The sequence below is a fragment of the Pygoscelis adeliae genome, unplaced genomic scaffold, assembly GCF_000699105.1.
Source record: "Pygoscelis adeliae isolate BGI_AS28 unplaced genomic scaffold, ASM69910v1 Scaffold61, whole genome shotgun sequence".
Taxonomy (NCBI): Eukaryota; Metazoa; Chordata; class Aves; order Sphenisciformes; family Spheniscidae; genus Pygoscelis; species Pygoscelis adeliae.
Window position 1 is genome coordinate 547343 of NW_008824010.1, and position 13572 is coordinate 560914.

The window sequence follows — 13572 nt, forward strand, 5'->3', positions numbered from 1 at the left end:
GCAGTGCTGGAGTGGGGATGGCCGACATTAATCCTCCACGTAGGGTCAAAGGGACCACAACACCTTTGGATGAGGGCAGACAGCTCAGTATTGTCTTCACTTCCACAGTGGCACCTGAAATACTGAAAAGGACACCTGAGAGCACCTACTGTACTATCTGTCTGCAACCAAGACTTGAGTTTGGCAATGTTTTTATTTTCAAAGCACATGCAATGGCAAAAATTCTTAAAGGCAGTAAATGACAGTAGATGACTTCATCCGTACCTGATACATGGCCATTTTGGAGCACAGCAGAGAACACCTTCTAGGTGAAAAAAGCTTTTTTTTTTAAAAAAATAAGGTATTTCTTACCTTTAAATCCCAGATCCACTCATTCTAAAACCATGCTTTCTCTCCAGACCAGACCAACTGGGTGCGGAGATGTTGGTGCAACTCCATGACCTGCATTTTGCAGACACTCAGTGATGATTATAAAGCTCCTGTCTGGCCCTAAAACCCGTGAATGTAACACATTTTGGCCCAAGAAATGAAGATGACTGCTCTTCAAAACTGAACCACAGGCATCTCCTTGGGACCTTTAATCAAAATTGAGTTTGTCAGGACAGCACCCCGTACTTGCAGGCCATCCTGAAGCCTGGCTCTATAATGACTTCGGAGAAAACCACAACCCTCCAGCTTCAGCACCACTTTCTGCCTCTGAGAGCAAGATCTGTGGTTTTTGTGAGCCATCTGCTCTTTTCAGCCTCATTCCTCCCCCAGCTAAAGGTTGACCAATTCAAACATAGTTTCAGTGTGCTTTTTGCACAATAAACCCGTATTTCACAAGCTGTCCTTGCTCCTGCAGTGATCAAGAAGAAAATTGTTGCTGTGAGAAATGCCACAAAACTATCAAATACCTTTGCAATTAACTTAACTGTACCAGAGTTTCAATCATAAGTGAATTGTTTAAAACAGATTTTGACCATTCAACTCTTTTTTTGTACAGTACGCACTTTATTGCAGAGAAGACTGAATGCATTTTTAAAACAAATTCAGGAGTTGCACAGTTTCCAGACATTTCTACGAAGTGTTGCCCACAGTAACTGGAGTACAACGGAGTCCGTCAGACAAACAGTAAGAGGGAACTCAATCCTGTCGTCTGCAATCACTTGAGAGAGTCAGAAAATCTTGCAACCGATTATTTAAGAGCCATGTAAAACAGGTGGCTCTGCTCCTGCGAGCACCTCGCCAGCAGAACAGAGGTTAACCGTGTCACTCCTGATTTACACCAGTGTAACTGAGACCAGAAGTTGGGCTTGTATCATGAAAGCAGCCAGTGAAGATTTTATGTCCGCGTGATACACACGTGGTGGCAGATCTGTGATGTTTCCTCAAGGGCTTTATTCGGGATCAGATTAGAGACAGTGTCTCCCATTTCAGGTATTACTGTATCTTTGGATCGATGCACAACCGTGCTGCCCAGTCCCTCTCCACACGGGAAAGAAATCTTGGCATGAAAACGCATCAAGTCATAACAGGCACTAACTACCACAATAAACTATAACAGTGTCTTTGTCCACCCTGGATGCTGCTGTGTTTGGAAGCATCCCAGCGGGTCACAGCCAGCCCCAGGTAGGCTGAGGATTAGCCACAGCCCCGTAGTGGGATCGCAAGCACATTAGACTGTGGCTAGAAATGTTCTCCAGCATATCAGTTAACAAAGATAATGCATTTTCCTAGTGAGACCATCCGCAATAATTGCTTTTGGGAGACACTGGCTGCAATTTGAACATTATAGCATTAGATAAAATGCTAAAATCCCCAACTATTTTTCTGTAAAATGTGTTTCCTTACCAATTACATACCCCAAGTGAGGCCTTCTCTCTGAGCCACCATGGTGTGGTATTAAATACAGTTCAAACTCTTAATGCAAGTCCAGAGCTTGTCCGAGGACACAGAGACTGAACAGGCTGGCACAAGACACATCAGCATAGAAAAGCCTTAAAATTACCAGACTCTCAGATCTGGTTCTCACCTCCTGCACCTTTTCAAAGCTTCACTGACATAAACAGTAATGGCAATTTTTACCAGCTGAAGATCTGACATACAGGGCTCAAACTCTAATGACGTAAAACCACATGGGAGTCAGAAATTCCCCGTGATGGATGTAGAGTAGAATGGCTCAGAATGTGTTCAAGGTATATGCTACAGAAGAGCTGTTCGTGGGGAGGTTGTTTTGTGTTTAAATGCTGATGTGTAGTGTGCTGAAAGACAGTTTTCTTTACTCCTTTAGCATTGTGCCAGCTGTATGAAAGCTAAAAATCTACTGGGGTGAATGGGAGCCTTGGGAAAAGTAGCTGATTGAAAAAAGCCTCAGAAACCAAAGGCTTCTGTGTAATATCAGAGCGGGGATGGCACGGATCAAGACAAGAAAAGTTCACCCAACCCACCATGTGCCTCAAAGCTTAATTTGGAAAGGATGCTTGGGGAGCAGGGGTGATAAATCATTCATCTGTCGCTTCCTGACGGCTTCGCCAAGGCTGCCAGTGCTGGCGGTTAGTAAGTGTGCGCATGTGACTTGCTAACTGAAAACCTATCCACAAGATGAGAGACCACGACTCACAGAGAGTTTGGAAAGCCATCCCAAAGTGATGTGCTTCTGACATAGGCTAAAGTTTAATCTGTGATGAGTGAGTGAGCCTGAGCCCCATGAATGCTTTAAGCTCTCATGCCTATTCCCTTTCAGAAGAAAATAGAAAATTATCACACAAAGTGGTCGCTAGGCACAAATGATTCTTCTTCAAACAGATCCCCACAGGTTTCCCCCTTGTAATTACTAAAATATACTACCTGATGTGTCATGAAGACGACAAGTAATTGACATTTAAGGCAATGTAATTTCCATAGCCCTCCCATGATTTCCACCGAGCAGATCGCCTTTGTCTTCCTTCTCTAGGAGCGATTTCTTGCACGTGAACATGACAAGCAGCAGCATTGGCAAATGCCACAGACTGCAGAAGAAGAGCTTCCTGGAGCTGCTGCGGTCTGCGTCCCTGTAGAACCGAAAGCCGAGGTAGGAGATGTAGAGGTTAATAGGGAGCGAAATGACGGGGAAAGTCCACGTGGTGATGTCGAGAACAGGAGCCACCGTTGAGAGTCCGATTAAGGCCAAGCAGTGACGCAGAGCCACCCGCCTGCACAGCCCCGGGTGGGTGACGGACATCATACAGTATCCTCCTCGGGAGTAATCTTCCCGCAGACCCCAGCTCAGGGCGTTGAAGTGAGGGAACTGCCAGGAATAGAGGATTCCCCCTAACAGTAATGCACCTGCAGCGGGAGAGAGCGAAGGAGACATGCATTAGCGGGCCACTGCAAGAAGTGCTACGTAAAGACCTCTGCAGATTCGGGCTGTGTGTGCAGAAGAGCAGCGCTGCGAACCTGTTACACCGCACTGTGCAGAAGACAAGGCACGCTCTGTAAGATAAGGCATGCTCTGTTTTTAACGGCATTTACATAGGGTTGCGCACGGTGGTTCTTCTGTTTTTGGAGCACTTAATTTGAAAAGCATTTCAACAAGTCACTTCCTCCTCACAAACCATCGCTAATTGGTTTCTGCACCAATTCACTCTCTACCTGAGGAAAGATTGATGGAAATGAAGCAAAGTTGGGCAAGACTCTGTTCTCCTGGGAGCCTCTAGCTTCCAATCCCGGGTTCCCGAGTTGGTGCATCCAGAGCAGAGTGTCACATTGACCAGAAGCAGGGAGCCCTGCTCAATGACAGCAGAAAAGGAGGACAAGCTGCTTCCTCCTGAGAACTGGGAAAATACCAGCATCCCGGTAGCCTGGAGCATGGCTGAGCTTTCCGTTTGCCCATTGCGTGAAGGGAGGGAATTGCTCACGGCACGGGAGCGCCGTGGTCACGGACCTTGGGCAGGCGGCAGAACTGGCAGAAGCTGCTAATGAGATGACAGAAGATGGAGAACTTTTTACTCCTTCAAACCAATTGTAGGAACTTCTAAGTAGTTTGACCAAGTAACTCTATTCACACCAATTAGCTGCTTTTACATTTAAAAAGGAGCTACAGATGCACCACATTTTTCACAGCTATCCTTGGGACATGGTACGGGGCTTACTGAGGCAGAAGCAGCTTACATGCGGAATTCAGCGAGCTTCAAGGAGGCCCTCAGACCAAACTCCCTTCGCTAATTTTGTCTGAAGACACAAAAAATCCCCCAAGGCTGTTGCACATTATGAGCATTCCTGAATTTTCCTTTTGTTTCCCCAGCTCCCAAACACTCCGCTCAGGCATTAACATTTTCTTTGCATCTCCCTGCCTCCATGAGCTCATTCTCTATGGAAACTACTTCTCAGTTGGAGTTGTGAGTCTATCATTTTCTTAATGACTTGATAGAAACAGAAACAGCAACACTTATCTGTACACGGGTTAACGTATTTAAATTCTTCCCCAAAGGGTCACTTCTTCCCCAGCGACTGCTCGGGCTTTAACAAAGACCAAGTCACTGTCTCCTGTGAACTGCTTCATGGATCACATCTTCTCTCCATCTGTTCCGGCTGTATGTTCCCCAGGGCTGTGCATGTCTAGTTCTTGTCTTAAACAGCACTTACACTGGTGGTGTCATGCAAATAGTAATAACCTCAGTTTGCAAAAGAGCCCTTTTTTTGCCCTACCTTATCAACCAGTGAAGGACCAGCCCATTAGACTTCACACAGGTTTCCAGTTGCTTATAAGATCCAGTAGGGGTATAAAAGATCCGTCTCATCACTTTTTAAAATGAGTAACAGATATTCCTTTAGGTGAGTACATGCCTCTGAAAGTCGATTACATGAAGCATGGAGACAGCCGCTCATATATTGGGCACGCAGCTTTCCAAACAACATTGCCTGCTACGAATTACAGGTGATTTCCTGGACTACGGCCCAAAACGCTTGCAGATCCTGCCATTCGATCCTGCTAAAGTCGACTTTCAGGGTGTGGATGCTTAGCACCTTCTCTACATTGGAACCTTTTAAGACGGTTGAAAATGGTGCACCCCAAAATTACCATTAATTTCAGAAAATCGTGGCAACAAAAGTAATTTTGGCCCTGACAAAATAGGATTTGATTCAGTTCTGCTGAAACCTAAGGGAGTAGCTCTACTGAAATAAACTGAAATAAAACTTAATCAAGGAGCAGTACGCCCTGCACCAGGAGAAACAATGGGGAAAACGTTCTTGTAATATGTCATTCTTAAGCTTTTTCCTATTCTTGTAAAACACATTACCGGATGCAAGATCCTGAATGTGATAAACCTAAGATAGGAATATTTTTCAAGTTTCACATTTGAAATGCTTTAGAGACGTTAGCTTGTCATTTTTCAGAACTTAGGGAAAGGTAAGCTACAATTATCCATCAGCTGAGGAAACCGAAGTAGATGGAGCCGGGGCCAGGACTCAGAGGCAGAGGCCGTCCCTGCTTCCCACGGCTACGGACCAGCCGGCTTTTCATCCGGCATGTGCCGCATCCCTGTGTTTCGGCTGTAACGCGGGCTTTGCTTATTCAATTGTTCAAACGTTGTGTGCAGCCAAGCTCAAAACACACCCTAAACCTCAAACACACAAAAACCTTTAACAGTTCTCTAACACCATTAAAAAAAAAAAAAGTCAGCTGGAGAAACTTTTAAACACAAACAGACCAACTGAACTACTTGAGGTTGGATTCCCATTTACAAAGCTCTGGTTTTTACATGCAAGCCTTTGGAATTTAATTACTTTGATTACATTACAACCATTGAGATAATTGATATTTTACAGAGAAGCTGAACAGTAAAACAATTTAATAGCCCATTATGAGGATTTTAACTGACCCGATCTTTTTGTTAGTTTCCCATGTGCCTCGGACATCCTGTAATTTCCTCAGCCCAGGCTGAGATTGTCAGGTTGTCAGAGAGTTTTAAGTGTCACGTAAGACTGATGACTTGCAAAGCACAGCACATGGTACAGTACAATTCAGCATCAAATGAGCCCACAGTAGGAATCCGGTCAAGCCCAGAGCAGACACTGTAATACTCATTAATTACTAGATGAATGTTAACTATGTCATAATTAGGTCAGCAGTCTTTTTAAGCAATATTACAGCGAGACTAACTCTGGAGACTAACCTGGTTCAAAATAGTGCGGAGTCTACTCTGTTGCTTCTGTGCAGTTCCCAACAGTTTGGGAACTCATTTTAATCAATGCAAATCTCCTTTTTCTCTACGGAGTTTATAATTAAGTGAAGACCAGACGAGGTCATTCACAACCATAACACGTGGAGCCGGCACAGAGTTTGCAAAAGCAAAGCCGGCTGTCGGAGCAGAGCCATCGCGCTTGCTTTGGCAGTGGGAGACAGCCAGCACCCAGCGACGCCGCAGCCCCCGGGCTCCTCGGCTCCTCCGCAGCACGTGGAAAACCTGAGCACAGGCAGACCGATAGAAATGCACATTAGATCTCTCTCAGCTTTCCCACAGGTGTTTATGAATTGCAAGACCTGCAATCAGGTCTTATCCATTACCTGGCTCATGGATATCCCAAACTCTTTGGCCTTTTTGGCCAAATTTTTAACAGCTGCAAGTTTAGCCCCCCATTTATGACCACTTCCAAACTCTTCACTTCTCCACGTGTGAGAACCTGGGACAGCTGCGAGCAGACACTTAGAAATCCTGGTAACTTGGCATACGAGTCCTGTTTGATTTTGGAAGAAAAATGAAGTCTATTTAGGCAAACAGGACCCAGGTCACCAGTATTCTTTCACTCTTGGGTGCAAAATAGGTATAGAATGTTTTCTTGTTGACTTCCTATTGTTTAATCACTTTGTACTAGCTGAAATAATCTCAAAAGTTACAGGATTGCAGAGAACCAGGTAGGTCTATAGCATCCACGGGGTTAAAGATAAGTAACAGGTTTTACCGTTCATCATGAATTTTAAGGTTAAGCTATTATTTCTTTTCTTAAATTCTTTTAGAAGGATTTAAACAGTAATATATCTTCTTTTTAATAAACAAGAACAAGCTGAGATTTTTATTTTATTTTAGTATCTAAGATAAAGCCAAAATGTCAACTGGCATTGAAGAAGGTAGAAAATGGTTCTTGCTTTCTGTAAATATATTTTTTTCTAGTGACATATTGAAGCTTTATAAATTGCACTTTTCCTAAAACAAACAAGACACTAAATTCCACAGTCATTCAGAAACTGCTTGGCAAGACGTTTTAAGGTTCAATAAATTTGGGTAAGACTTGGAAATAATTGTGAGATGAGACTTCCAAAAGCGACTAGTGATTCTGGGCTTGCAAACTGCAGTAGCTGACAGGCTAATTTTCCGAATTACAAGAGCAAGAAGCATCCCCCTCTGAAGTTATGCTCTTCACGGTGTCAAGAAGGCCATGTGGTACCTCTAAACTTTGATCGAAATTCCACATTTTATTCCTTTTAAAGCAATTTATGATGACCTCATTTGCTCGATGGTCCAAATCTCAGGAGAGGGAGCAATGTCAGCGCCTGAGCCCGTTGAGTCCTTGGCCCCTCTGCTAAGAAGAGCACCTAAGAGCAGGAAACTGGAAGATGGTTTTTAGGATGTAGCCCTTGCAGGGTGTGAACTCTGACCACTGGCTAACACATGGAGAGGAGAGCAGAGAAATCAGGTAGCAACAGCTTCTTGTCCTGTCCATCCTGGGCTTGCGCCGGAATCAGTGACCCAGGGATGAAAAGCTCCGGACCCTAGTGCGAGTCCCCCAAACTTCTCATGTCCTGTAAAGGATACAGAGTCTGTTCAAGTCTATACACATCATCTACTCAAGAAAGAGTGGGCACATTCAGCTGCCGAGCTATCAGTGCCAAAAGACATCATGCCAGTAGCATCATTCTGAGCAAACCGTTTCATTCACATAAAGCAACCTGAGGACGGCAAACCTATTTTCTCATCCACTAAAGGGCAGAAGTAATGTTTGGATCCTGCTTGACTGTCTCGTGCTGAGGATGTCCTCTTAAGCAGTGATTTGAAATATGCCTCTTTCATGCTGGCAATACCTTTCATCATCAAAGAGCTTTATACATTGTGCAGTTGGCACATGGAGCAGTAGCGATGATTTCACCCGCAGCTCAATTATTTCAGCTGTCTGCCTTAAACAAGGCACAATAGTTTGGGATGATCCAATTGAAACTCTCCAAAAAATTTCTGAAGGCAAGTTCTTCCAGGGCAGAAAAGGACTTGAGCTACAGGAGGGCACAGGCTGGAGCACAGCGTGTGTTGGTGGGAGCACCAGCCCCTGGAGCAGAGCCAGCTGGAGTCCAACCAGCCCGGGCAGGCGGACGAACATGGGCCTGTCTGCACAAGTCGAGGCAAACATGTCCAAGGTTATCTACAGAGACTGCTGTTTCAACATCGTGTTCCTGAAAACACACTGGAGATGAACAACTTATTCTTTCTTCTTATGCTTCTCATTGTTCTTTAGACAACACACAGTGCCTTCCCTCTACATAGTGTTCTGCAAACCTCTCATATCACTTTCAAGCTCTAGACAGCACAAACACCTATTTACTTAATCAATAAAACAAAAAAAAAAAGGAAGGGGGAGCTGATCTGTAGCATCAATTCAAGAACGGACTCGCTCCTTCTGTCTTTGCTTTGGTGCTGCATATGTATGACTGGGAAGTGGCCAACCAGGCATTAAAATAAACATGGAATGGTTAAAATATCAGCTCCAAAACAGATGTTGAAATCTTACTGCATTTCCCAAAGCTGGTGTTTACTGCCTTGGCAACCTAAGAATGCTGTTTTGCTTAAAGCACAATTTTAGTAATTCTTCTGCCTTGAATAATGTGAAGAATTTTAAAATTATTTCCAGACCTTGGTAGCTCCCCGACTTATTAGAGGAAAGCACCGGCCTTTTGTCTCTAGGAAACTGGTATGAGTTTGGCTGCTGTCAGGAGGGGAAGGCTTTGGTAGTCTAAGCTCGGCCTTTTAATGGATCGTAGTCAGGAAACAACCACACACCGTTTTACTTGATAGCACACAACTGGCTCTCCTCCCTTAAAAGATGTTGAACAAATTACTCCTCTTTAATCCAGACGAGGTAGATTAGAGCTCAGAGACTTGACTTGGTCCAGCTGTATCCACCTGCTTGCGAGCAACCGTGCTGTCTCAGACTGCATTTTTCACCTTTTCTACAGGAAATTTAACATAACCAGTCCAAAACTCCTCACTGTGGTCCTGCATGATTTTTACATGATGTTACGCTCGCAGGAAATGTCCTGGATACATCCCCAAAGCTTTTATTTTCTATCTTTTCTTTTGTGCTCATTCACAACAACTTTAACACGGTAGTTTTCCCTGGAGATTTCTAACTATGCAGCAATTATGGGGGTAAAGAAAGATTTTGAAGTCTCATCAAAGCCCTGTTGCCCATTGCAGATTCAATGTAATATTAAACACCCGAAGGATTATTTGGGGGAGTTGGTACAAACGTTCAGAGTGGTTTGGAGTCATCTCCATAACACAGCGGTAGTGTCCTGACACGTAAGGATCGGTTTATTAAGTTGGAGGTGGCATTTTCTGTTTGTGAAGGAGAGTTGGAAGGTGCAATAATGACTGCCTTTCCTTCAGCTTGTTCTGGTGATGGAAAATGACTATAAGGGTAAATTAATTGGCCCCCGATTACAAGTGTTTAAGATATTGCCCTGATACAACCACTCCTGAGGAAAAATGTTACCTACTATTTAATTTTTCCCATTGTCTTTGAAAGTAGAAAAGGGATTAGCTCTACAAAATCTACATCTTAATTTGTGATTATGAAGCCTTCTCAAACACAAAAACATTTGGGAAGTATCTAGTCACAAACCTTAACCAAACTGATGCAATTCCCCTCTATTTTACCACTGCGGCATTTCCTATATTAGCACCGCAGACAGACAACAACTGGCACTCCTGCTTCCACTGGAAAACAAAAGCAGATGCTGCTGCTTGTGTCAGATGCCACGTGAGCGACTAAGCAGCCTTGAGAAGGAAAAAAGGAAAAGTATCGCTTCTAAAGCTTTGCACAAGGTCTCTGGGCTGCAAACAATGGTCCCGGCTGTCAGTGCAGGCACGCACAGCCCCGCGCGCAGCCCTAATTGTGCGCCTTCAAGGTTACACAGTCATGTAAACGAAGGGCGAGGAGGAAAACACTGGAAAACTCAAAAGCTTCATGGTCATGGGTTTCAATAGCTGTTTCTTTTGAAGGATGGCACAAAAGGCTTGTGGAACAGGAGCGTCTCGGGGCTGCGATAGACTTCTCTGCTGCAGCACATAAAGGGAAGGGGATGTTGGCTGTGTGTATGGCTTGTCTGCAAAACAAAAGGACGATCCTCGGTGTCCACCACGAATGGGAAATGAAGTTGGCAGTGGGGTTTTTCACCTCGAGGGAGTGTTCCTGGTCACCGCCTTTAACAGGAGGAAACCAGATGTCCTCAGGTACACTCGCCATGCGGAGAAAAGCTGTATGCATATAGATACACACAGGCATGCACACTTGTATGACACACAACAGGTTATTACAGCCGAAAGCCTCACAGGGAAACACCTTTCATTATGCAGGCAAGGTTGAGAAAAACAACACCGTACGTAATTCGTCTTAGCTAACCCCAGCAACAGATGCCATAAAAAAAAGCAAGCCTGTTGGGTAAGATGAAAATACGGTCTTTGCACAGACCATTTGTTATGTGCAAATATGTTTAGGAAGTATTTGCCAAAGAACTAGACTCAGCAGAGGATTGCAAACCTGCAGAGCCACGCAGGGGCTCCTCATCAACCGCCTCTTCCAGGCCCCCTCCGGGGCTCCCACGTAGCCCAAGGCTGGGAGTCCCTCCTGCGGACCCCCCGTCGTGCTTCTCCTGCAGGTATTGTGTCACACACCCAGGGCACCGGTGTTTCTCCTGCGGGTGTTGTGTCACACACCTGGGGGTGCGGGGGCTGCTGCACAGCCCCATCTCCTCCAGGTGCCCCAACAGCCACGCGTGGGGCAGAGAACCGGGTAAGGGCACGTTCCCTGTCAAGTCGTGGGGTCAGTCCCCCAGGTGCCCCAGCGGTGAAACTGCCATTTCTTTTGTCTCTTGTGAAGATGGAAAGGGGGAAAAAAAATAACCCACTGGCTTTTGTCCTAAATTCAGACCAGCTGCTTACTAGTATTGTCCCTCTGTCTCGGTTTTTACAGTTTTTACCCCCACAAAGCACACCCCTGGGCCCCCAGCTTCCAATTCTCGTATGTCAGTGACATGAATATCTCTGTTTCCTCTGGAACAGACCACAAATTCTGCTGTCTTTCATTTGAGAAGTGAAACCCTGAAAAGCTGAGTTTATAGCCGGAGTCTCCTCTGGTCCTGCGGCAGGACGATGGAGCTGCCCTGCTCCCGCGGGCGGCTAGCTCCCTGACCTGCTCGCACATCAAGGGGCTTTGAAAGCTCAAAGTGCTTAACTGGAAGGGATGCAAAGATCTCCCAGCTTATTTGGCATGCAATTAAGCTGTTGCTTTGCTCTCCCTCCTCCTGGCAGGCAAGTGCTGCACCGGGGAAGGTATGAGAGACTCCAGCCATTGACAGGTTGGGTGCAGCCCCCCCTCTCCCCTATTCTCTTTTTTTTGTTACTGAAACCATCCATCTGCCAAATGTCACCAGCTGATAAGAACTGCCCGTTTTTAAATCCCCATTTGTAAATAGATGTTGGCTGACATAATTAATGTCTACCATACAACACAATTTGAATTACAAAGTAAAGGCAATTTAAAAATCAGCCTGCGCATGATTACAATTGATACTCAGTCTATAAATTCCATAGCCCCAGGAATTATTTAAATTTCGGAAAATGAATGAAAATCAGTACAAGATGTCTTTCAGGAAAGCGAGACCAGAAGTGGAGCATCTGAGATAAACTAAATAGTCTCTTGAGATAAACATTCTTTGGTGCAGTAATACCTATGGCTCCAGGCCACCATGGGTCTGTAATGTCTGCTGTACTGTCAGGGCTGTTATCTGCTATGCCACTGCCACCTACTCAGAATAAATCCCCTTAACTGATAAGCACATTATGTTGAGGACCCCTGCTTGTCACTTCCATCTAACTGGGTGGTTTATACGAACGCCGTGGCACTGAATTGCTCCGCTCTAAGACACCGATACTGCTCGCCGGCTGGGATCGAGCCTTCAGTGCATAAGCCCAGGAAGGTCAGTGGAAGAAGGGCAAAATGTATAAGGCAAAATACGGGCTACGGCACTTGGAAATGTTTACCCCAGATTCATTTTTTCTGCTAACTAGAAATAACAAGTTTAAATGGACAGCAAACATTTTTAACAAGCAAGCTGCAGCATTAGTCTGGGGAGAAAGACCAGCAACGCAAGAGTCATTTAAAGCATGTATACGTTGTGCCTCTTGCATGCCAAAATAAATAGCTCTGTTACTTCCTAAAGACGTCTGTACACAGGCTCAACAGCAGCGTGGCACAGCCAGGAGCTCCTGCATGTGGATCCTGCGCAGGAGGAGGATCCAGCACAGAACAGGACACTCTGCCACACTTTGCCTCTTTTTCCTGTCTTTGTGCTATCACTTAAGGCTTTAAGTGAATTTCATTATTTTTCCTGCTAGTCCTTCCTTTGTAAAACCAGGAGAAATAATTTGAGGGCGTCTAGATTTACTAGAAAAACAAATCTCTTTGGAAGTAAATAGTACCACAAAGGAGCAATGAAATCTGCTTTCAAGGAAGCAAACGTGTTACTGCAAATCACAGGCTGGCAGTTAAGTTCTGCATAAATACACCAGATATGTGGTAGTGAGATGCACGTGATAAATTACATTTATCACGCACCTTTGACCATCTCACCTGCGCTCGGCTCCCCCAGCGAGGAAATGTTAACATTCCCGATCTTTCATCAGCTTCAAACAGCTGCCATTAAAAAAAAACACAAAAACCCCCAAACCCACAACAAAGAATTCCACATCTTCCCAGAGATAACCTTATCTTTTGCTTTTGAAATGGGAGGTTTTCCCTAAATTACGCTGGCACAAAATCTAGGGTTGGGGGCAGGATGTTCAATCAGGCTTAAGAGCATATAATTAAAGTTACCTATCAGGGCAGAAATGGAAGCAAGCATCACTGGGAATCACCGTAAGATCTGCAAAAGATGTGTAGTGTAAGAACTACCAGCAAGTATTTGCATCGCTGGAAATACAAGGGTCCCAGATTTTTATCTGCAAATATGCAGTATTTGTTTCTTGTGCAAGAAACTGTCAAGGTATTAATCTTTGGAATAAGAAAGTTATAAACAAAATGAGGACAAATTAAAACAAGGCTGCTCCAATCTGAGACACTTTGTTATTATCTCCAGAATCAGAAACTAGGAATCATCTCCAACTCTCTCGAATGACCAAGAGCATCTCGCGGCGCTAGCTATGAACTACACCGGTGATGGTACTGATCTCCTGACGTTACAGAAGAGTGCAGACACGGCTGTCCTAGGGTACCACACAGCACGGTGTAACACGTGGTTACCCCCCTCAAATGGTGATGAAAGGTCTACACTTAAATATTGTT

The 13572-nt window shown here is 44.8% G+C and overlaps 1 protein-coding gene across 1 annotated transcript in view; it reads right to left on the reverse strand.

Moving 5' to 3' along the window:
- Positions 1-978: 978 nt before the first annotated feature.
- LOC103918978 (protoheme IX farnesyltransferase, mitochondrial) overlaps positions 979-13572 on the reverse strand; it is a 105325-nt gene continuing 92731 nt past the window's right edge. The window contains exon 7 of the mRNA XM_009326417.1: positions 979-3306. Coding sequence (XP_009324692.1) covers positions 2864-3306 — 443 coding nt within the window. The 3' untranslated portion in view covers positions 979-2863. The remainder of the gene's footprint in view (positions 3307-13572) is intronic.